This window comes from Vulpes vulpes, chromosome 6 (assembly GCF_048418805.1).
Source record: "Vulpes vulpes isolate BD-2025 chromosome 6, VulVul3, whole genome shotgun sequence".
NCBI lineage: Eukaryota > Metazoa > Chordata > Mammalia > Carnivora > Canidae > Vulpes > Vulpes vulpes.
In genome coordinates, this window is record NC_132785.1 from 87,452,806 (window position 1) to 87,478,177 (window position 25,372).

Genomic DNA, 25,372 nt, shown 5'->3' on the forward strand with positions numbered 1-25,372 from the left:
GGTCCGCACGCCGAGGCACCTCCTCCCTCCCGGCTCCGGCCGAGCATCCCCAACCGGCAACGCCACCCTGGGCCGGGCTTCCCGGGCGGGCTGCAGGACGGCGCAGACGCACTCGTTCCGCCTTCCCACCAATCTCGACCCTCGACGCGTTCCGTTCGTGCGTGGAGGAGCCCGGCGGGAGGAGAGGCCGCTCCGTGGGCAGGGGCTGCGGCGCGCCCAGCGGCTGGACCCGGCGACGGCGCGGATGGCGGACTCGCAGCCGTTCTGCGTGGCGGAGGAGCGCAGCGGCCACTGCGCCGTGGTGGACGGAAACTTCCTCTACGTGTGGGGGGGCTACGTGGTAAGGGGAAGAGGCGGGACGGGGCGCACTCGCGCCGGGAGCCCGCCCGGCCTCTCGGCCCGAGCGGACGCCGAGCGCCCGCCCACACCCGGCCCGAGGCGGGGGCCGGTCCGCGGCCCGGGCGAGGCGCGCCCGGCGCCCCCCGCCCCCCGCCCCCCGCCGTCGGCCGCTGTCCCAGCCGCGCCAGGGCTTGCCGCCGCCCCGCCGTTGCTTCCACTCTGAAAGCCTTCAAACCCGCCTTCCGGGGCTCTTGCCACTCTCCGGCTCCCCTCGACCCCCGCCGCTGTCCAGTAAGCCCCGGTCCGACCAACACCGAGTCCGTCTCTGCGCGGTTCATTATCTCTAAATGCTTGCGCAGAACTTAAAGGCACAACGAGGACGCCGCGCTGTAGTTCGTAAATAGTTCTTTATTGCTACAGCGCGATTCGGAGTATTGAAATCACGGAAGAATTTGAATTTCTAAGAGATGTTTAGTGGCATTCCTTTATCAGTGGGTAACCTCGAAGTTTCTTCGAGTCTCAAAGTAGACTCCTATTAGCAGTATACTAAAAATCGCTTAAATGCTTATTACAGCGGAGGTTTGAATGTGTGTATTTTTGTTTCCATAATCCTGGGATTATAGAACCAAGGATTCTAAAGCCGGGAAACAACAGTTCAGGAATATATGCCAACCAACTCCAGTTTACAGGGGTTTTTTGTTTTTGTTTTTGTTTTAAAAAGCAAGCCATCTGGAAGTTCTATTGGAAATAGAACCTACTTTTTTTTTTTTTTTTTTTTTTTTACTGTTTCGATACTATTATGTGACAGATGTAACATGACTGAATCACTCACTGAAATAAAGTACATACAATCTATGTTAAATGATTCTCAGATCCAAGTCGGTTTTTGTTGTTGTTTTGTGTGTTTATTTTTAATTTGGTGCAGTATCAGGACGGGAAAATTAGAACTAACCTTTGAGTGCCTACTATACCTGGCATGTGCTAGGAACTTTCATATCCCTAATCTTACGTAATCTTTACCATACCTGGTAAGGTAAGTAATATCTCATTAAAAATAAGGATGATGAGTCAATGAGAATGAATAATGGCCTTTTGACCTAAAGGGCAGGAGATTCCGACCTGAGTATTGGATTTCCAAAGGCTCTTTTCTATGACTAACAAAAATTAGACAACTGTGCTTTCTTAATGTGTAATATTTCCACCTTTTGTTCTTTATGGAAAAGGAGACTAGATATAATGATGGTTTTATGCAGAAGAAACATTTTGATTGTTTTTGAGCTCTGCCACTTGAAGATGTAGAAGTGTCAAACTCCCTTTGCTATACTGATTCTTAATACTGTAAAAGTTAAGTGAAAAAAATCTCATTTAAAATAGTAATCTGCAATATCTCGGATCTGATGACAGTGTACATTTATTTTGGGCCTACAAATGAAATGTCTGAATATTTTATCTCATTGTAATCTTGAAAATCATGTAAGTGATAAGATTCCAGGTGTTCAGGTGGCAGTCAGTGAATAGAATTACTTAATTTTCTACTGTTCATTGATCCAGAGAGTAGACTGTTACAAGAACCACTCTGAAAAGTGCCACATAGCTTTGGATATAGTTGGTTAATAGGCATACCTTGGATATTGCAGGTTTGGCTCTAGACCACCAGGATAAAGCTGGTCAAATGATTTTTTGTTTTCCCAGGGCATGTAAAAATTATGTTTACATTATAGTGTAGTCTATTAAGTGTGCAATGTCATTATGTTTTAAAAATGTACAAACTCTAAATTAAAAATACTTTATTGCTAAAAAATGCTAACCATCATCTGAGCTTTCAGCAGGTCATAATCTTTTTGCTGGTGGAGGGTCTTGCTTTGATGTTAATGGCTGCTGACTCATCAGGGTGGTGGTTGCTGAAGGCTAAATGGCTGTGGCAATTTCTTAAAGTAAGACAGTGTTGAAGTTGTGTCATCGATTGACTCTTGCTTTCATTAATGATTTTTCTGTAGCATGTGATGCTGTTTGATAGCATTTTACCCACAATAGAACTTCTTTCAAAACTGGAGTCAATACTCAAACCCTCCTGCTGCCTTATTAAGAATAGAAAATGTCATATTCTAAATCATTTGTTATCATTTCCACCATCTTCACAGTCTCTTCGATAGGAATAGAGTCCATCTCAAGAAACCACTTTCTTTGTTCATGTGTAAGAATCAATTTATCCACTGAAGTTTTTTCCCTGAGATTGCAGCAGTTCAGTCTCCTCTTTAGGCTCTACTTCTAGTTCTCTTGCTATTTCTACCACATCTGCAGTTCCTTCCTCCACTGAAGTCTTGAATCATCCATTTGTAAAATTGCAATATCTGTGAAGCACAGTAAAGTGAAGTGCAATAAAACAAGGTATGCCTGTACTTTTTAAACTCCAGGGATTATCAGCAGCTAAAATATGTCTAAGGCATGAGTGGAAGGAAAGAGAGTGGGAGGCAAAAAAAGAAGACACATCATATGAGAAAAAGAATCCTTTCAACAATTGTTTTATTCAGATCCTTCTGAACAGAAGATAGCTGAAAGGCTTTGGAATCTGTAATCCAGTAGTCTGTAGTTAAGAATAATGATCAAATAATTCCAGATTGTATGTTCTAATCACAGTTTCCTTCCTTATTAACAAAAACCAATGTGTATTAAAATTCACAACCATCCATCCATTCTAGAGCTTGAATTGCCCACAGATAACTCTCTAAATTACTCATTACTCTATTGTCAGACATACTCTGTAGGTTGTTACTCTTAAAACAAATCTACCTGTCTCGAGGTAAAAGTGGAAGTGCTGGAAAAAGTAAGAATGTTCTTTTACTTATGGTTCTTCCATATCCTTTCAGTATTTCTGAACTTCATGAAAACTTTAGCACTGCTACTAGGAACGTTGAAGGGTTCTGAGTAGTTTTCCCAAATTTTGAAGGAAAAGCACAGGGGGTTAACATGTTTGTAGGTGGAATGCTTTCCTCATAGTGCTTAATAATTTGAACAGCTTTATTGCCCTGAGCTTTTCCTTATAGAAAATATCTGCATAAATGTGGTTACTTACATATTTCTGTTTTGGATATGGACCTAAAGGGAAAAAGGATCAATTTAGAATGTGTTTGAAAAGAATCAAAATGAGAGGCTTACAGTGCCAGGTATTAAAACATATCACAATAGTGTAATAGTTAAATTGGTGTTCCTGATGCAAGATGAGATAGGATAACGTATTGGAATGGAAAAGAAATTTCAAACAGCCAAGCGTACCAGACTGTTTTATATTTAAAATGTAGCATTTTAATTCTGGAAAAACAATTATCCAATAAATGGCCTGGAGATAACTAGAGGAAAATGATAGTGGAGCCTTAGGATTGAAGAGTTAAATGTGGGAAAATTAAGCTGTATCATAACAGAAGAAAATATGTGACTTTAAAATCTTAAGTTGAGAAAAATACAAATTGGGTAGAACTGAAAGAAAAGATTAGTAGATAAAACTTCTAAAAAATGCTTTTAGACACCATAAAGTGAGAAGGCAAATGACAAACTGGGGAAAATATTTACTATATATGGCAAAAATAAAGATTAATATCTACACAAATAAAAGTTAATATCTGCATTGAAAACTGAGCAATGGATATGTACAAGCAACTTACAAAAGAAGAAATATAAATCAAAAACTCCCAACTGAAAATCAGATTTTCCTTCTTCAATCTGCAAATATTAAAAAGAATCTTTGAGAAGAGCATGGGGAAATGAATTGGTCTGTTAATGGAATTTAAATCTGTGTAACTTTTTTTTAAAGATTTTATTTATTTATGCATGAGAGACACAAAGAGAGAGGCAGAGACATAGAGGGAGAAGCAGGCTCCATGCAGGGAGCCTGATGTGAGACTCCATCCTGGGACTGCAGGATCATGCCCTGAGTCAAAGACAGACACTCAACCACTGAGCCACCCAGGCATCCCTTATGTAACCTTTTTAAGGAGAAGTTTAGTGATGTGTATCAGAAGCCTTAAGTGTGTATTCTCTTTCACCTAATAGTTCTGCTGTACATATTTTTAGATGGTCATATGGGTCATTCATGTTATATTCATTTATTCTTTTTAGATGCCCAAAATTTGAACTTCCTTTCTCTAATGTAGTATGGCCCACCAAACAAGTCTTGTATTTATTGTAGTTGTCTAACTTCTACTTGCCTCCAAAGAATGTAAATTCTGTGAAGATAAAGAATTTGTCCCCTATCATATTCCTAGTATCTAGAATTGTGAATAGCTTATAGGAGGTGACCTATAAAAAGGACCTAAGTTCTGCATATTCATTTTTCCAGCTTCCCTTGCAGCTATAGGCTGTGGGCAAGTGGCTTTGATTTGTTTAGAGGAATCTGTGCTAGATTTGGACTCAGAGTAAAGATGTCAAAATGAGGATCTGTAGAGGATTCTTATCCAGCAATAGAATCTGTAGGAAGATCAAGGTCCCTGGCAGTACTACAGGCTGCAGTGTATGGCTCCCTAGTGACAGCGGTTAGCTCACCAGACCTGTTCTGTGGCATGATTTCAGAACTTGCTCTTCCTTACGAAGATCAGAGGCTGATCCTCCAGCTTCCTTGATGATTTTGTGACTTAATACTCATTTCTGTAAATTTTATTTTCTTAATTTTATAATTTAAAATGTATGTACAAAAAGAATATTATAAACTAAGTATCATTTAAAAGTAAACATGTTTAACTTCCAGATTAATGAATTGATTAGAACCATACCTTAGAAGCTATTTGTTTTTCCCTGATTACAATGCACCTCTCATCCCTACTTGATTTCCACTATCTTGGGTACCACTCTCTTGATTTCCAGTTAATCTTTTCTTTATAGTTTTGCCACGCACACATCTATTTCTAAACAGTGTGTTATTTGGTTTTGGAATCATAGCATACGTTTTCTTTTGTGACTTATTTTTTAAGTAAAAGTATGTATTTTAGACTCACACATTGCTTGTTTTCAGCTGGTGTGCCCTTGCATGGCCATACCTGTTTTTACTTGATGTCCATTATGATTAGTCAGCTTCTGTACTGCCTGGTTATTAAATATTTTGAAAATCATCCCTGGATTTATTCATTTGATGTATGTCCTGTATAATATTCTGTTGTGTGAATTTACTGCTATTGTTGAATATTTGAATATTTCTGGGGGTGTTTGGTATTGTTAAGCAATGCTACACTGAGCATTCTTATAACATGTCTCCTTCTAACAAGCACAAAGGCTTGCAAGCTCTCTAGAGCACATACCAAGGAATGGACTGCTGGGTCACTTGGTATACATATCTCCAAATTTACTTGGAAATGTCACTGTTACCAAAATATATGTATCAATCTACACTCCCATCAGCCTCCTCCTTGCTCTACATCCTTGACAACATTTGGTACCATCTGGCCTTAAATACTTTGCTAATCTAGTAAGTGTGACATGATATTTCATTGTGGTTTTGTTTGCTTTTCCGTGGTTATTAATAAAGTTAAGTGACTTTTCATATGAACTATTATGAACTATTTGTGTTTCCTCTTCTGTAAAAATGCTGGTTCATGTCTTTTGTTCATTTGTCTATTGGATTGATTTTTTCTAACTGATTTATAGGAATTCTTTAAAGCATATACTTGTATGAGTTGAATATGTCTTCTCAGTTTGTAGCTTGTCTTTGTGCTTGCTTGATGATTGTCTTTTGTGCAATACAAGTTCTTCATTTTAATATAATTTCAATATTTTTCTTAATGCTTTGTGCTTTCTGCATCTTTAAACTTTCCCAATATGGAGACTATAAAATTTTCTATATTCTAAACAATTTTCAGTTTTGCCTTTCATGTTTAAAACTTTCTTTAATCTGAATTTTTTTGTTTAATTGGTTTAAGATAGGGATCTAGTTTCATTATTTCTCTATATGGATAACCAGTTGTCCTTGTGTCATATATTAAATACTCCTTTCCCTGCTAACATGCAAACAGTCCATCACACATCAAGTTTTCATTTATGTGTAATCTGTTTCTAGGTCATTTATTATGTCCAACTGGTCTGTTTATTCTTTTGACAAAACCACATTATGTAAATTACAAAAGCTTTATTATAAGTTTAAATGTTTAAATGTTAAATTAGAAGTTTAAATACTCTATCTGGTTCTTCAGGAATATTTTGGGATTTTTTTGGAGCCTTTTGTGGGTTTTCTAATTTTATTTTTATTTTGTAGTAAAATATGTAAAACTTGTTATTTGTCATTTTAACTATAGTTTAGCATAAAATTCAGTGGCATTAATTACATTCACAGTGTTGTACAATATTACCACTATCTAGTTCATTTCTCTGACAGAAACTCTATACCCATTATGCAATATCTCATATTCCTTTCCTCAGTCCCTGGTAAATTCTAATCTTAGTATCTTTGTGAATTTGGCTTTTTTCTAGATATTCCAATTAATTGGAATAATATAATGTTTTGTCTTTTTGAGTCTGGTTTATTTTACTTACCACAATGTTTTCAAGGTTCATCTGTGTTATAGTGTATATCAGAACCTCATTCCTTTTTATGGCTGAATAAGATTACATTGCATTATATACTGCATTTTGCTTATCCATTCATCTGTTGATGGAATACTTGGGTTGTTGCCATCTTTTGTGTATTGTGAATAACGCTGCTATGAAATTGGCATACAAATATTTGAGCCCCTATTTTCAATTCTTTTGAGTACCTAGGATTTGAAATGCTGGGTCATATGGTTATTCTACATTTAACTCTTAGAGGAACTGTGTAATTGTTTTCCACAGTGCTTCCTCATTTGTATAAACTTTAAAGTGAGATTATCAAATAAAGTACTCTGTTGGGAATTTATGTTACTGTATTCAATCATTAGATCATTTGAGGGTGACAGACATATTATAAAATTGAGTCTTCTCCAATTATATAGTATATCTCTCTATTCAGAATTTTTTGTCTTGATAAAGTTTTACAGTGTTTTCATAGGGATCTTGTACATATTTTGTATTTCTTAGCTTCTTTGTATTTTTTATTTCTATTGTTAATTTTTTAAAAAGTAAATTTCCTGATTGTTGCTGGTGTTTTGAAATATAATTGACTTTGAATACTTTTGAGTCTGGCAAGCTTTTTTAATTTACATTAATTCTCATAATTTATCTGTTACTTTTCTTTTTATTTTCTATGTAGATAGTCATATAAAAATCTGCAAGTGATAACAGTTTTGTTTCTTCCATTCAAATCTTATTCCTTTTATTTTCTCTAGTGGACCCAAAGTACAATGTTAAATAGAAGCTGTTTTTTTCTTGTTCCTAATCTCAAAGGATAGTTTTCAACTATTAATCATTAAGTTTGATGTCTGTGTTTTGTTTGTAGATAACCTTTTTAAAATTGAGGAAGTTTCCTTCCATCTAATTTCCAATGATTGGGTGTGGAATTTTGGGGAGTGATTTTTCTGCATTATACTGAAATAATCATATTTTCTCCTTTAGTCTCTTAAAAGGATAATTTATAGTGATAGTATTATGCTAAATTGATATTGCATTTTCTGGATTCAATGTAAGTTAGTATATTATTTTTCTTATATATTACTAGATCCTGTTTACTAATTTTTTATTGGGAGGGAGAATTTTTACATCTGCGTTTGTAAGTAGATTGAGTATTGTTATTTTATTTTCTGAGATGGTTTTTGTAAGATTGAATTAATTATTCTTAGAATGTTTGGAAGACCTCATCTGTAAAACCATCTGGTCCTTACTTTGTAGGGGAGGTTTTAAATATGTGGCTCAGGGGATCCCTGGGTGGCTCAGCTTTTTAGCGCCTGCCTTCGGCCCAGATCGTGATCCTGGTGTCCCAGAATCGAGTCCCACATAAGGCTCTTTGCGTGAGTCTGCTTCTCCCTATGCCTATGTCTCTGCCTCTCTCTTTCTGTGTCTCTCATGAATAAATAAATAAAATCTATAAATAAGTAAGTAAGTAATAAGTGGTTCAGGGCAGCCCGGGTGGCTCAGTGGTTTAGCGCCCCTTCAGCTCGGGTAGTGATCCAGAAGACTAGGGATCCAGCCCCTCCCTGCATGGAACCTGCTTCTCCCTCTGCCTGTCTTTGCCACTCTCTCTCCCCGTGTCTCTCATGAATAAATAGATAAAATCTTAAAAAAACATTTCTGGTTCAATCTATTTAAAGCCATAGATTGTTCAGATTTTCCATTTTTTTTCTTGAGTCAAGTTTGGTAAGATTCCCTCACCCCCACCACCAACCTCAGGAGTCTATCCATTTCATGTAGGTTTTATTTTATTATTATTATTATTTTAGGTTTTATTTATTTATTCATGAGAGACAGAGAGAGGGAGAGAGAGACACAGGCAGAGGGAGAAGTAGGCTCTACACAGGGAGCCGGAGGTGGGATTCGATTCCGGGACTCCAGAATCATGCCCTGGGCCAAAGGCAGGAGCTAAACCGCTGAGCCACCCAGGGATCCCCTCGTATAGGTTTTAAAATTTCTTGGCATAAATCTAAGTGTCCATAATACACTCTATTTAATCTCTCTAGTAGCTTTAGGAATGTCCCTTTCTCCATTCCTAAAATGATTTAATGGTATCTTCCATTCTTTCCTTTTTTGAATAATTTTGCCAGAGGCTTATCAGCCTTCTGAAACACAAACTTTTGGTTTACTTGATTCTCTCTGTTGATTTTTTAAAATTTCATTAATGTCTGCTTTTTATTTTCTTCTACTTTCTGTAGGTTTATTATGTTGTTAGTTCTTGAATTTCTGAAGTTGGATGCTTAACTCCTTCTTTTTGAGACTTTTAAATACTGTGTGTAAGGCTGTACTTTTTCTTCTAAATACCTCTTTAGCTGTCTTCTTTGTTTTAATAAGCAGTATTTTGTTATTTTACAGTCCCAATATTTTATACTTTCCACGATTATTTCTTACTTGACCCATATGTTGTTTGGGAAAATATTTTAAATTTCTATGTTATTTTTATAGTTAGGTTTCTGTTACTAATTTCTAACTTAATTGTGTGGTATTCTGAATGTGGCTTCTGTCTATCTGTTGCCAGTCCTTTGGAATATGTTGAGGTTTGCTTTTCGGACTAACATGTGATCATTTTCGTAAAATATACCTTAGTACTTTTTTAAAAAAAGATTTTATTAACTTATTTGACAGCGAAACAGAGCACACCAGCATAAGCAGGGCTGGGCAGAGGGAGAAGGAGAGGGAGAAAGGGAAGCAGGCTTAGCAGGAGGCCTCATATGGGGCTCTATCCCAGGATCCTGGGATTATGACCTGAGCAGAAGGCAGATGCTTAAGCGACTGAGCCACCCAGGTACCCCTATACCTTAGTTCTTATAGAGAGTATATATACAAATTATCAGGTGAATATATATGTCTATTTTATCAATCAATCTTGCTGATTGTGTTGTTCAAATCTCCTATATTCTTTTTTATTTTTTAATTTTCTGTTCTATCAATTACTGTAACAGGCATTAAAAACTACTACTACTCTGACTTTAGATTTGTTAGTTTCTCCCTGTGGTCCTGTCAGCTTTTACTTTAATATATTTTAGGCTACCTTTTTATGTGTATGTGAATTTAGAATTATGATATCTTTCTGGGTAATTGAATATTTTATTATTTTGTAATGATCCTTTTAATCCATAGTATATTACTTGCCTTAAAATCTATTTTCTCAGTATTTCTATACCAGCGTTCTTTTGGTTGATATTTGCATGGTGTACCTTTTTCTATCTCCTGATGGAAACTTTGTATATCTTTATATTTTGGATGCATGTATTATAACCTGAAAATAGCTAGATCTTGTTTCTATCTAGTCTGATACTCCGTATATTTTATTTGAAGGGTTTAGCCTATTTATACTTAATTTGATTCTGATATACTATTTTCATCAGATGTGGAGTTTTTAGAGAGAGAGAGGGAGAGCATGAGCTGGAGGGTGGAGCAGAGATAGAGAGATCATCTTAAGCAGGCCCCATGCCCAATACAGAGCCTGATTTAAGGCTCTATCTCACCACCCTGAGATCCTGACCTGAGCCGAAATCAAGAGTCAGTCGCTTAACGAGCCACCAGGCACCCCAGGTTGTGTTTTATATTTGCCTCTCTCTGTTTCTCTTCCTCTTCCTTCTTAACTTTCTCATTTCAACAGATTTCTTAATTATTGATTATATGATTTATTTCTAACCACGTAGTAGCTATTCTATTTTAGAATGAATACTTTGGGGATGCCTGGGTGGCTTAGTGGTTGAGCGTCGCCTTTGGCTCAGGTGGTGATCCTGGGGTTCTGGGATAGAGTCCTGCATCAGTCTTCTCCCCAGGAGCCCCCTCCTCCCTCTGCCTATGTCCCTGCCTCTGTGTTTCTCATGAATAAATAAATAAAATCTTTAAAATTTTCTTTAAGAAACCCAAATACTTCACAAAGTTCAGAGTTTTAATAGTTTTCCTTCTTCCCAGAGAGTTCAAGTACTTTAGAAAGTTTAAAATTCAATCACCCCTTTCCCTAGGTGATTCTATTCTGTTTCTCTCCCTTTAAACTAGGCATCAAAGAAAAAAGTTAGCTCTTTTTATGTGTTTAAATTTACCCACACATTTACTAATATTTTGCGTGCTGTTTCTTATCACATTTCAGATCTTTAATCAGGTCATTTTCCTTTTGTCTGAAATGACACAGCTATTATGATTTCTATAAATGAAGGTTGATTACCAACTGTTGCAACTTTTTGTTTGTCTGAAAATTATTTACTTTGGTTCTTTTTTTTTTTTAATTTTTATTTATTTATGATAGTCACAGAGAGAGAGAGAGGCAGAGACACAGGCAGAGGGAGAAGCAGGCTCCATGCACCAGGAGCCCGACGTGGGATTCGATCCTGGGTCTCCAGGATCGTGCCCTGGGCCAAAGGCAGGCGCCAAACCGCTGCGCCACCCAGGGTTCCCTTACTTTGATTCTTAAAATACTTTTTTTTTTTTTTTAACTGACTATAGGATTATAGGTTGACAGTTACTTTCATTAAACACATTGGCTAATACTTAGTCTTGATTGTTGCTAATAGGAATTCAGTCATTAGTTGCCATTTGTTTGAAGGTGATTTTTTTATTTATTTTGCAATTTTTAAGAGTACATATTTTTCTTTGATGGTCTGTTGTTTTACTGATGTGGCTTGCTATGGATTTCTATTAATTTATCCTGCTTGGAACTTGTTAGGACTTCCTAGATCTCAGGTTTGATAATGTTCAACAATTTTGCAAAATTCCCACCCTTTGTCTCTTCAAATATTGCCTTTTCCTCATTCTATTACATTCTCATGAAACTGTAATTAGACTAAGTTCTTCTCTTTCTCCATGTATCTTAACTTCTTGTTTATATATTCCATCTTTCTGGGCCATTTTTTTTTCTGGGCCATATTTTCAGATAAATCAGTTAACAAATTCTCTCTTTAAGAGTCATCTCAACAGAGCAATTTTAGTGGAATGATGGGCTCAAAAGCCAGATTAATCTGGCTTGATGAGAGAATGAGAAGTGGAACCAGTGGGAACATTCATTATAGTTAGTATGGAGTTTTGTGTGAAGGGAACTGAGATATAGAAGGATAAGGGAGGGTTTGTTTGTTTTAAAGGTGAGTGATATTAAGGCACATTTGGATATCTACAGGAATGAGCTAGTAGAGAAGGAAAACTTGTAGGAAAGAGGGGATGATTTAGGAATGAAATCTCTCAGAAAACAAGTAGGAACTAAGTCCAGATTTTTCAATTCTTTGATTCGTTTGTGTTTTTGTACCACCCTATTTAAAGATTAGTGAAAAGGATTTTTTTTAAAAAATCAGGCTGAGGTGAGCCTGCAGTCAATTTAACAAGTATTATTCAACTTATCCATTCACTCAATCAATCAACAAGCATTACATTTGGCTTTTATGTGTGGGGCACTGTGCTGGGTTCTGGGAACAGAATTATAACAAGAGAAACATGACCCATGCACTCATGAAGCCAATAGGTTAGTGGTAGTGGGTGGATGTGATACAGACAAAGGACTTGGGAGGGGAAGCACATTACTGTGGGAAAACATTTAATAGGGACTTTAATCCTTTATCCTTATTCTGGGAGATTAGAGAAGCAACATTTAAGCTGCTTTCCAAAGAATGAGTAGTTAGGCAAATTTTGGGAGAGCATGCCAAGAAGAGAGAAGAGGCAGATGAAGTCCCTGTTGGAACAAGGAATTTGCAGAAAATTAGGAACTGAAAGAAGACTAGAGCATAGCGAATGAAAGGGAAGATGAGCTTTGGAAGGATAGCAGGTGCCATGTAGTACAGAATCATAAGAATTTGAGACTATTCTGGGAGCAGTGGGGAAGCATTTGAAGGACTTAAGGAGAATAGTGACAATCTATTTTCATAATATTTCTGTTACAAAGGTGTGTACATGAGGCTGCTGGAGCCTGATGCCATTAAACCTTAGAATAATACAGTTATCACACTCATTACAATTATATTTTACTTATCCATCTAATATGACTTCCACAGTCGGACATGAGTGAAAGTTTCCTTGGAATTAATGGAATGATTTTTTGCTCTGGGTGTGTGGGTATGGGTGTGAGAGAGAGGAAGAGAGACAGATGGTAGGGGTCAGATACTTGGTAGTCAAGATACTATTTTTTTAAATTTAACAAACCAAAGAAAAAATTAACCAACTCTAGCGTGTTAATAATGTATACATCCTACAGTCTTAGAAATTCTTATAAACTGCTTTCTTTTAAAACTGTTTTTGAATTATTTTACAGACTCTAATAAATTATGATGAATTTGTGTGAGGATTTGTTTTAATATCTAAAGTTTTAGACTTACAAGAAATGATTCTTTTTTTCTTATTTCTCTTTTCATCATAAATGTCAGAATGTGCTATTCTTTTTATGTTATCAGCTTCTTTAGAGATTATTCAGATTCTGAGTTGTCATTTTGACTAAATTATCTTGATCCTTAGAGTCTATGTTTAATGAACACCTAACACTATGCCTTGCACATAGTAGGCACTCAAAAAATATGCTCAATAAATCAAGATATCCGATACAGTGCTCTTAATATACCTTGTAAAAATTTCTTCCTTAATTGCTTCCTTTCACCCGAAACATATTGCCCTTTTTTTATATTCATTTTCTCTTGACTTTGTAGTCTTCAGTATTCTACTCTGAATGTTATTATTTTTGCTATTTTACCTTACTCAGGATCCCTTTTTTAAGGTTCAATTGCCCCGAGTCTTTTTCTTGAGACTCATATATTTGCTATTTTGTATTCTAACCTTTCCTATTTGCCCACTTTCTCTTAGAAAATGTCTTTTTTTCCCTTCTTTTTAAATCTATCTTAATTTAAATTTAAAAACCCATCTTGGAGCCTGTTTCTGATTTTATATTTTGCAGCATCTTAATCGCAGTTTTCCCATCCTGAGGAACTATTTAATTGTTACTGCGTAATTGATAAACATAACTTTATGTATTCTGTTTTTAGTCTATTGAAGACAATGAAGTATATTTGCCTAATGATGAAATTTGGACCTATGATATTGATAGTGGGTTGTGGTAAGTAATTTTAAATTGCAGAATGTCCAATCTTAATATGTTTTAAATATTTTCATAGACTACAGGGAATTTAAGACCAAACTTAGAACATACTGCAACATTTATTGTCTTCCTTTCCTTTTCTTTGAATGCTTTATTCTCTCTGGCTCTTTCTTTCCCCTACTTCCTTCCTCTGTTCTTTGTCATTTGGCATTCCTCTCGAGCTAAGGCTGTCCCAGAAGACTTTGCTTTGTTCTACCAATTAATTCTCAATTCTAGTGATACATGAAGATTTTGCAATTTTTCCCCCAATAGGTTAAAAATCTTTACCATGGATCTTAGAGTTTTTACAGTGTTGGCTACCATTGCATTTCAATTGTAATTATCAGTGACAATTTTCATTGAAAGAGCACTCATGGAGTTCAAAGGGAATTTTAATTTGCCTTTCTGAAAAGTCACGGAATTCCATGTTATTCTTGCTGCAGGACCATGCACCTCATGGAAGGAGAACTCCCTACCTCCATGTCAGGAAGTTGTGGTGCTTGCATTAATGGAAAGCTGTACGTTTTTGGAGGATATGATGACAAAGGATACAGCAATCGAGTAATACTTTCTTTCAATTCAGGAATGCAGAAAAATGTATTATTTAGTGCATCTCACAAGTTTACAAATATTTTAAAAAGAAGATATAAGTAGAAAATCTTGAGCTTACAAGGTTTTTAAAAATAGAGTGACAATGCAGCCATTGTGTTCTTCTCTTCTTCCACGTCTTTCTGCTTCTGAATTAGCTCCATGCTTAGTTGGTGTCTGTAGGGCAGAGCATGATGGGACAAGATCCATTTCAGTATGTCTTATATGTCATTTTTCTTCTAAAACACAGTCTCATTTTTATTAACTTTACAATGAAAAATTTTACCTTTTAAAGAGAAAAAAGTAGTATTATTAGTTCTTGGATCATATATCCCTCAGACACAGACTTAATTTTTAAATGGCCTATCTGCTAATGGTGTTCTCCTCTTTTAAAAGCTTTATTTTGTTAATTTGCGAACAAGAGATGGAACCTATGTTTGGGAAAAAATCACCAGTTTTGAAGGACAACCACCCACACCACGTGATAAACTTTCTTGCTGGGTATATAAAGACAGGTAATGTAGCAAAGTCATCTCATTAACTACACTTAAGTAAGGGTCATAGCTTGTGGCCTAAATGGAGAAAACTTGAAAGTCTGGATTTTTCAAGGTATAATTACAAACTTTTGACTCTGTCAGTAAAGGCAGTTCTGCATCCTGGATAAGAGCCATGTCATAAGAATAAACATTGTGGAAGCAACTATTTGTTTTTCAAAATAAATTTATTATTTAATTAAACTTTCTGAATAGTTAACACATTCACATGGTTCAAAATTCAAAACCATATTAAAAAGTTGATAGTGGGGCAGCCCGGGTGGCTCAGCGGTTTAGCGCCGCCTTCAGCCTGGGGCCTGATCCCAAAGGCCCGGGATCGAGTCCCACATCAGGCTCACTGCATGGAGCCTGCTTCTCTCTCTGCCGCACGCTCTCTCTCTCTCATTAATAAATAAAATCTTAAAAAAAAAAAAAAAGTCGATAGTGAAAGGTCTGCTCCCACTCCTGTCCCCATCCACTCTGTTCCCTCCCACCATGCACAAATAGCTACTTCTACTACTGTCTTTTGTATTCTTACAGTAGTGGTTCCCAAACTTGGAATTCCCCTATAGGAATCACCTGTGGATTTTTTAAAAATTCCAAGGCCCACGTAATACCTTACACTAATTAAATGATAATCTCTGAGGTTATGATGTTTTGAAACTCCTCAGGTGATTCCACTGGGCCATTTCATATTTCCACTGGTAATGTACACAGCTTCTAATTTCTCCACATCCTAACCAATATGTTCTCTTTTCTGTTTCTTAATTTCTTTCTTCTTTTTCTTTTTAAAAAATAATAGCTATCCTAGTGGGTATGAAATGGTGTTCATTATGGTTTTGATTTGTATTTCCCCAGGCACTAATGATGTTGATCATTTTTTTCATATACTTATTGGCTATTTGTAAATCTTCTTTGGAGAAATGTCTGTTCAAGTCCTTTGCCCATTTTTAGAAATTGAGTTGTCTTTTTGTTGTTGAGTTATAGGAGTTCTTTACTTATTCTGGATCTTAATCTCTTAGACATATGTAGAGTTTTTTGTTCTAACGTTTTGACTTGGCTAGCCTAACAGAATGAGTTAGAAGTATTCCTTTCATGGGGGGGTGGGGGAGGGGACAACTTCAAGAAGGTTGGCATTAATTATTCTGTAGGTGTTTGGTATAATTTACCACTGAAGCCATCTGGTTCTGGACTTGTCTTTGTCAGGAAGTTTTTTGTTTGTTGGTTTGTTTGGTTTTTTTTGTTTGTTTTTTTGTCAGGAAGTTTTTTGATTACTGACTGAATTATATAGGTTTATTCAGTTTTTCTATTTCTTCATAAGCCATTTTTTAAAAAAGATTTTATTTATTTATTCATGAGAAACAGGGAGAGAGAGGCAGAGACACAAGCAGAGGGAGAAGCAGGCTCCATGCAGGAAATTTGATGTGGGTCTTGATCCTGGGACTCTGGGATTATGCCCTGAGTCAAAGGCAGACACTCAACCGCTGAGCCATCCAGGCGTCCCGCCATTTTTTTTCATAAGCCATTTTTGATAATGTCTTTCCAGAAAATTTTCCATTTTCTATTTTCTATTTTATTTCTAACACCCAATCTGTTGGTATAGTTTTTATAGTATTCTCTTATAATCCTTTTAATTTTTATACTGTTGATAGTAGTGTCGCCTCTGTCATTTCCAGTGTTGGTGCTTTGAGTCTTCTCTTCCTTTTTCTTTGCAACCTAGCCTAAGATTTGTCAATTTCGTTGATCTTTTCAAAGAACCAACTTTTGGTTTGTTGTTGTCTTTATTTTTCTGTTCATTGTTTTGCTTATTTCCCCTTTATTTTTCATTATTTCCTTCCTTCTGAGTTTAGTTTATTCTTCTCTTTCTGATTATTTCTTAATGTGTACAGTTATGTTACTGATTTGAGATGTTTTTAAAAATTGTAGGCATTTATAGCTATAAAATTCACTCTGAGCACCTCCTTCACTGCATAAGTTTTGTTTTATTGTGTTTTCATTTTTATTCATTTCAAGGTAATTTTTATTATATCTTGTAATTTTTTTCTCCATCTGTTGGCTGACAGTTTTTTTGTTTGTTTCTTGTTTGTTTGTTTTTCTTTTTTGTCTTTCAGCACTTTAAAGATTTTACTACCTTGCTTTTGGCCTCCCTTTTGCTGGTGAGAAATTCACTCTCATTCATGTTTTTGTTCCTCTGTATATGTCTTTTTCCCCTGGCTTTTAAAAACTTTAAAAATTTTTGCTCCTCATTGATTTGATTAAAATGTTCTTACTTGTAGTCTTCTTTGTATTTAACCTCTTGGAGTGTGCTGAGCTTCTTAGGTTGGTGGGTTTATATCTTTCATCAGTTTTGGGAAGCTCTTAGTAATTATCAGATATTTCCTTTACATGTTTGTCTCTTCTCCTGTGATTCCTGTTATATATACATTAGACCATTTGATATTGCTCCACAGAGCTTGGGCTACCTGAGTTTTCCCCCTCATCTCTTTTCTTCTCTTTGTTTTAATTTGGATACTTTTTATTAACCTCCTGACCTGTCTTCAAGTTCCCTGGTCTTCCCATTGCTATGCCCAGTCTACAGTGAAGCCTATTTAATCAGTTTTTTATTTCTGACATTTTTTTTCCCATTTTTAGCATTTCCATTTAGCAGTTCTTTTTCATGGTTCCGTATCTCTGCTGAAATTGCTCTGTTCTTCCTGCATGTTATCCACCTTTTACAAACTAGGTCTGTTAGCAGTTTATCATAGTTATTGTAGATGCTGATTAAATAATTAGAAAAATATTTATAGCCTAATTGGTAGGTCTTTGGGTCACTAGGGAATTCTTATTGTTCTCCAGTTACACCTTTTGCTTTCTCTACCTTGGGAGATCTTTTTCAGCCTTGTACCTCCTCCCTTGGGCTTTTGAAGGCAACCATCCTTCAGATCTCCTATCCTGGTTTCAAACTTTTGTAGTTAAAAGCTCATATTGCTTCAAGGATATTTGCTTAGTTCTCTTCTGCTTCCACCTGTTGGAGACTGACCCTGAGCCCTCTAAAGACCACATGAAAGACTTGTTGAGTGGATTCAAACTCCCACTGTGGCTGATTTTCTTAAGATTCTAATTTGCTATGCCAGCCTACAAGTGGCTGTTAAAATTTTGGGTGATTTCTTTAATGAACCCTATCTGTCCTGGATTCCTCCTCCTCTTGTTGTAATACCAGGAATGAAAGCAACCATGCCTAGTCTCTTCCCTTCTATTGAAAGTTCATCACTTTCTGGAATTAGTTCATTTAGATTTCTTTGTTCCTTTCTCTCTTTGATTTTTTTTTAAAACTATGTTGTTTTTAGTTTATTTGCCTTGTTTAGGTTATTAGGGTGAGAGAGATGATCTCTTTCAACTTTCAATGAACAGACTGGAAATAGAACTTCTTTTTTTTTTTTTTTTGGAAATAGAACTTCTAAAGTGTGTTTTTTTGTTCTTGTTTTTCAGATTAATATATTTTGGTGGCTATGGGTGTAGGAGACACAATGAACTCCAAGACTGTTTTGATGTTCATGATGCATCTTGGGTAAGAGAGTAATCACTGTTTACATTTTCCTCTAATTTATTTATTTAATTTTTTATTTTTAAAGATTTTATTTATTTATGCATGAGAGACACAGAGAGAGAGGCAGAGACAGGCAGAGGGAGAAGCAGGCTCCTTGCAGGGAGCCCGATGTGGGACTTGATCCCAGGATCCCCGGGGTCACGCCCAGAGCTAAAGACAGATACTCAACCACTGAGTCACCCAGGCGTCCCCATTTTCCTCTAATTTAGTATCAACTGAAAGTCTTTAGAAATAATGAGCCCAATCTTTCTCAGTTTAACCTGCCATAATTGACACTATGAAAAAAAATGTATTTTCTCATTTTTGGATTTAGATTCAGTTGGAGGAGTTTCTCTTACCTAGTAGTATTAGCCTTCATGGCTACTGGCAGAGTAATTGCTTACCTTATTAATCACTTACACCTGCTTCTGTTAGACAAGTAGAGGTTTTAGGACAATTTGGAAAAACTTCATTCATAGACAACCAGAATGGCTGTTGCTGACACACCACCTTTTAGGTATGTCCACCAGAACTGTTCATAGCTCAGGCTGACCTCTGTATGACAGTAAGTTGGTAGTGATATTACCCTTCCTATTTATTCTTATTGGTTAGCTAATAAATTGTTAACTAATGAAATAAGACATGACATAAAAACAAAATCTTTTAAAAGATAACTTTAAAAACCATTGATCCCAGCACCAAGATACATAGTAGTTCTCTGGTCTTACCTTCTACTAGCATATATTATTATTGCACATTATAATGTAAATATATATGTACATTTCATGTGTATCTTTTTATATATGAGTATTTGAAAAGATTGCTGTGTATTTACATGGTTTCTGAGTTTTTAGAACAAAATATCTTTAAAGTTTTGCTACTTACAGTATTACTGATAATTTTCAGAAATATAAGTTCCCATTACTTACATCTACATATTTTTATTCATTCTTTTTCTCCCCTAGTACAGTTAGGCTAAGGATCATGTCCTGAAGTTTCTGGTGTACAAGTAGATTTTTTTAATTTATATTTTAAGCTAAGTGAATTGTTTAGTTTGTTTGACTTTGACAAGTTCTGACAAAAATGAATGATGTATTAGTGGCATAGAACATAAAACTGACACAGGTGTAAGTAAAGTAGTAATAGAGGATTTCAACAATCCAGAGATGCTAAATATAGTATAATTGCTAAGTGGTTGCCGTGCTGACAATTTTGTCTCTTTGAAGACAAAGAAGAGTGAACACAAGTTTGACCTCTAAGAACAAATTGCTTGGTTAAGTTGAAGTAATTGGAACTTTTTGGAAAAAGGAACCTTGGTCCCCTAAAGTTCCTAATTGCAAAGATTAGGAATTCTGAGCATGTACTCTAGGAAAACAGATTGCAAAATAGAAGTGTCATTTTGTCCTCTACAATTTTAAAAGAGACAATTCCTTGAGGGAATTGGAAGATTATCAACAAGTTATGACTCACTGCAAACAATGCTATGAGAAGAGACGTTGCCAGGTGGTGGCTGCTACTACTGGTTAGAGGCCACACTTTGTGAGTCACTAGGTATGCATTAGCTTTATGACCATGGTAACACTTAACACTATTTTTTTAATGATGTCTATTATTTTACTGGTAAATATGCAATGAAATTTATTATAATAACCTAAAAATTTAAAAAGCTTAAAATATTCTAAAAATTCCTGTTTTAGGAAGAACAGATATTCTGGGGATGGCATAATGATGTTCATGTATTTGATACAAAGACACAGAACTGGTTTCAACCAGAAATCAAAGTAAGTATTGTAAAAAGTTACCTTTATATTTATATATTCATTGATATTTAAAAGGATATTTTTTTTGCTGTGTTATTTGGATTTTAGCAATCAAGTTTATGATCATATAATCCCTCAAGTACTGTCACTGATACTTTTTTTTTAATCACCTATTTTTCTCCAGGTTAGCTAAGGTTTCTAGAAAAGTTTTCTGAAGATGGTACCGTCACCATTCTTTACCCATAAGTGTGACATCCTGATTTAATGATGGCACTTTTAAAATATCTTTTTATAATCCAGTCCACAATTTTGAAAAGCCCATATTTCATAAACTCTTGAAATCTACGTGCAGTTAAAGCATGACAAAAATACATTATTATACTCTTTCATGTGCTGGTGAGCAAACACAAGTTCAAATTAGCTTATGCAATAATGAATTTTTACATAGAGGGAAGGTATATTTTGGAGTGGCTCACACAGTGGAAAGCTGCAGGGACTAGGGCCTGAGGAGCTAGATCAAGTTACTGAACATCATCACAACATCTTGCATCTGTCTTTGTCAACTTCTCTCTGCTTCTCTTTGTATGCTAGCTTCCTTCTGTCTACTGCAAACCAGTTGGCTCATTTAGGAGGGAATATGGTTCTGGCTATCCAAGAAGTCTTTTCTATTGGTGCTGTATTCTTTCGATGTCTATAAATTAGTCCTAGAAAAGAACTCTGGCCCTATTTGGCCATGTTTTCACCCTTTACATTCATCCCTGTGGCCAAGGGGATGATAGGCTAGGCTCACATTTCAGGCTCATCTGGGGGAGCAGAGGATTCGGTTGATAACTCACCAGCACTGTGGAGAATGGAGCACTGAGCAGGTGAAACCAAAATAGTCTACTAATTTCCCCAAATGATATACATACATTTGAATTTTAAGATTTATATCTTTTATTAATGCAATAACAACCTTTTATCTCTGTTTAGATAATTTTATGTCAAAGCATTGCAGAGAAATAGTGTTGAAACTGGATTTACTGAAACTCATTCTAGATCTCTTCCAGGTGTCTGTACCCTCTACTTCCTTAGAAAAACAGGGGCCTGCAGCTCTTGAAGTCATATTTGTAGCATATGCACCTGTTGGGCTGTCCCAGTCAGTGAAACATGCGACTCTTGTTCTTGGGGCTGTGAGTTCAAGCTCCATATTGGACTAGAGCCTACATTAAAAAAAAAAAAAATGTGCTCCTGAGGATAAGGGAGTTAAGGTAGTTCTTTGGACTTCAAGTCTTTCTCTGACTCCTTTCTCTTCTTACCTCAGTCCATAGCCCCCTCCAACAGTCTCACATACACTTGACCCTATTTTAGTTTGCATTTACCAATATTTTCACTGTAATTTCTCTGGTGATTTCTTCAAATAAGTTCTTATATTATTTATATTTTATCCAAAAGTTTATCTGACATAGTTGTAGCTGGAGTCCAGTTTATTCATTTTTTAGAGACATTCTTAAAGTACTTTATTATTCTCAAATATCAGCATCAAAAGACAAGGCAGCATAGTAGAGTGTGCCAGTTGATGTCAAAGTTGAAAAAAAAAATGGATTTGCATTCTAATTCTGTCCTAAAAGAGCTGTGTACTTTAGAAAGACATTTAGTGTGTCATCTATAAAATGGAAGTGTTGAAAGTGTTTTTCCTACATGGGATTTTTTACCCCTTAAGAGCAATAGAGATCCTTGAGTTATTTTCAGTATTTCAAGCAACTTAATAAGCATTGTGCATTATTTAGGCAGTTAGACACATAGATTAACACAAATGCCATTTCTTTGTTTTTGTTTGGAATTACATGAACTCAGCTTTATTATTTATTTATTTATTTATTTCACGAACTCAGCTTATTCAGAAGCTTTAGGTAGCTATTAAATGCATTTGATAGGTCAATATTTATTTTATAATAAATGTGTATATAGTAGAATAATTTTTCCAAAATTTCAGATCAGGAATGAAGTAATAATAAAAATGGTGTTTTGCCAGATGGCTGGGAACCACATTTCAGAAAGTTCTCTCTCACTTATTTAAGTATTACATTGCTAATATCTAAATTATTTCTTAGTGTGTTGGCTTCAGGACATTCAAGTAATCCTGAAAAGTTGTGATATTGGATGGAGAGCTTAAATTTCCTATGCTCACATTCAGTAGCCAATGCACTGAAAATGTTTAAAGAGTTCTTTCAGAACTTGGAATGAAATGCATATGCAAAGGCACCTACCATGAACATATGGAAATTATGCAGATGTTTCCTTCAGATCTCATTCATTCATCAACCCATTATATTCTCTTTTCCCACCAACCCAAAACTTCTCTGGAGAAAAGAACTGCTATATTTATTCAAAGTAAAGTATAGGAAAGTGTTATCAGTTAATGGAAGAGTTTTAATAAGTGATAAAGCACTGTTTGGCTTAAGGCACGAGTGAAGTTCTTACTGTGGAATTTGAGACACCAAGAGTTTGAGAGGGCAGATGTAATTTTTTAGAATCTCTGAGATCATCACATTGTGCACTGGTTACTCATATTAACTCTGTGGGGGAAGAGGTGGGGGGGAGAGAGAGAAGGAGGGAGAAAGAGAATATTTTTTTAATTGATTTTTGAATCCTTATATTCCAAGCTGAAATTTACATAAAATCTTATTTTGCTGAATAGTGTCAGGCATTTAAGAAAAAACACTTTAAAAAGTAAAGATCAGGATGAGTAAATTTCATTATTTTTTTAAAGGATTTATTTATTTATTTGAGAGAGAGAGAGAGCATGAGTGGGATAGGGAGAGGCAAAGGGAGAGAAAGAAGCTCAAGCAGACTCCCCGCTGAGCTCAGACCCATGGTGGGACTAATCTACAATCTTGAGACCATGACCTGAACCAAAATCAAGAGTCAGGTGCCCAACCAACTGCCCATAAATTTCATTCTTGAAGAATGGTATTTGTCTGTAATCATTACTATTTATTTTTTAATATATATTTTAAAGATTCTATTTATTTAGAGAGTAGAACAAGTAGGAGGAGCAACAGAGGGAGATGGAGAAGCAGACTTTCTGCTGAACAGGGAGCTTGATGTGGGTCTGCATCTCAGGACCCTGAGATCATTACCTGAGTGGAAGGCAGATGGTTAGCCAACTGAATCACCCAGGTGCCTCTATAATCATTACTATTTAGAATGAACTTCTGCATTAGGACTTTAATTGAGTTACAGAGGCAATGGTGGTTTGGTAGTCAGGTATTTCTCATACTCAGCATAGGAGTGTGACTTCCTTAGAGATGTTTCAAGGCTTTGCCCTCTGTTTTCTCATGTCTTCTTGCAGGGTGGAGTTCCACCACAGCCACGCGCCGCGCACACGTGTGCAGTTCTTGGGAATAAGGGCTATATCTTTGGAGGACGTGTTTTGGTTAGTGTTTTTAATGGATATGATATTTTTATATGTGATTCTTCTTACAAAAATTATTTTCTGATTTTGGGGAACAACTGAATATTCAAATTATCTAGATACTAAATTGCCATTTAATAACTTTTATTTATTTTTAATCTCCTAAACAGACTATAACAAGTAATCACAGATGATTTATAAATCATATTTTAATGAGAGAATCCTTCAAGGCATAACCAGAAAAGTTTAACTTCTTAATATTTAAATCCTGTTAGGGTTTTTTTTAAGATTTTATTTATTCATTCATGAGAGAGAGAGGCAGAGACATAGGCAGAGGGAGAAGCAGTCTCCCTGCAGGAAGCCCAGTGTGGTACAGGATCCTGGGACTCCAGGATCACGTCCTGAACCAAAGGCAGATGCTCAATCACCGAGCTACCCAGGCATCCCAAATCCTGTTAGTTTTCTTATTTTCCCTTTGACACATTAATTGGGTAGCTCTATATTAATTTTATTAACCCTTAACATGGTTTCCCAACATGTAAACTTCTGATGTTAAGTAAAATGGAGATGGTCTATTTTTAATCTGAACTAATTTTAAAACTGAAATTTTAGCCCATAAAAGATGTAAAACACAGACTAATAACACACTTTTGTTTTAGCAAACTAGGATGAATGATTTGCACTATCTGAACTTAGATACCTGGACTTGGTCTGGAAGGTAAGTTTGAGATTTAAGTATATTTTAATTGAAAGGAGGTGTGTGTGTGTGTGTGTGTGTGTGTGTGTGTGTGTGTGTTTGGGACTGTAATCCAAATTTGAGTCTGTAAAACTGAACTAGTGTCATTTTCTTCAGATTATATATCTAATATAGGAATATACAGATTTAAATGCAGAGTTTGTTCTTTAACCAAACCATATAAAACTTGAGAATACCAGCAGTTGAAAAGTGACTATGTAAAAGTACTGGTTTTATATTAAATATTCTTGAGAACTGGTCAGTAGAAGAAATAAAGGAACAGTTTATTGGGATCATCACAAGTAAACAAAATGAAGTTGGTAAAAGTCAGATTTTATTTGTAGTTCAAAATATATGTTTAACAATAGAACAAATCCATTTAGCTATCATTTCAGCTGTTCATGTAATGAGATGGAATCATAGCTATATATTATTCCAAAATAAAAATACTATTAAAAATGAAACTGTGAAAGTGCCAGAAATGAAGATAGCAGATTGTGTTTAAAATCTTGGCATAGGGGATCCCTGGGTGGCGCAGCGGTTTAGCGCCTGCCTTTGGCCCAGGCCGTGATCCTGGAGACCCGGGATCGAATCCCACATCAGGCTCCCGGTGCATGGAGCCTGCTTCTCCCTCTGCCTGTGTCTCTGCCTCTCTCTCTCTCTCTCTCTCTCTCTCTCTCTCTCTCTCTCTTGTGACTATCATAAATAAATAAATAAAATCTTGGCATAGAGAAAGTTTTTCTAAAGATGGTATAAACCCAGAATTCATAAATGAAAAGACTGTTAAGACCACGTAAGAATTAAGTTTTTCTGTATAGAAAACTATATCAAAGTTA

The 25,372-nt window shown here is 35.9% G+C and overlaps 1 protein-coding gene across 2 annotated transcripts in view; it reads left to right on the forward strand.

The window, feature by feature from the left end:
* Positions 1-25,372, forward strand: part of KLHDC1 (kelch domain containing 1) — a 42,249-nt gene continuing 16,877 nt past the window's right edge. Inside the window, exons 1-8 of one of the 2 annotated variants that reach the window (XM_026000746.2) lie at positions 1-340; positions 13,866-13,936; positions 14,401-14,518; positions 14,942-15,060; positions 18,547-18,625; positions 20,341-20,424; positions 23,738-23,821; positions 24,460-24,518. In XM_026000746.2, coding sequence (XP_025856531.1) covers positions 245-340; positions 13,866-13,936; positions 14,401-14,518; positions 14,942-15,060; positions 18,547-18,625; positions 20,341-20,424; positions 23,738-23,821; positions 24,460-24,518 — 710 coding nt within the window. In that variant the 5' untranslated portion in view covers positions 1-244. The remainder of the gene's footprint in view (positions 341-13,865; positions 13,937-14,400; positions 14,519-14,941; positions 15,061-18,546; positions 18,626-20,340; positions 20,425-23,737; positions 23,822-24,459; positions 24,519-25,372) is intronic. The other variant, XM_072761495.1, reaches the window with a different exon arrangement.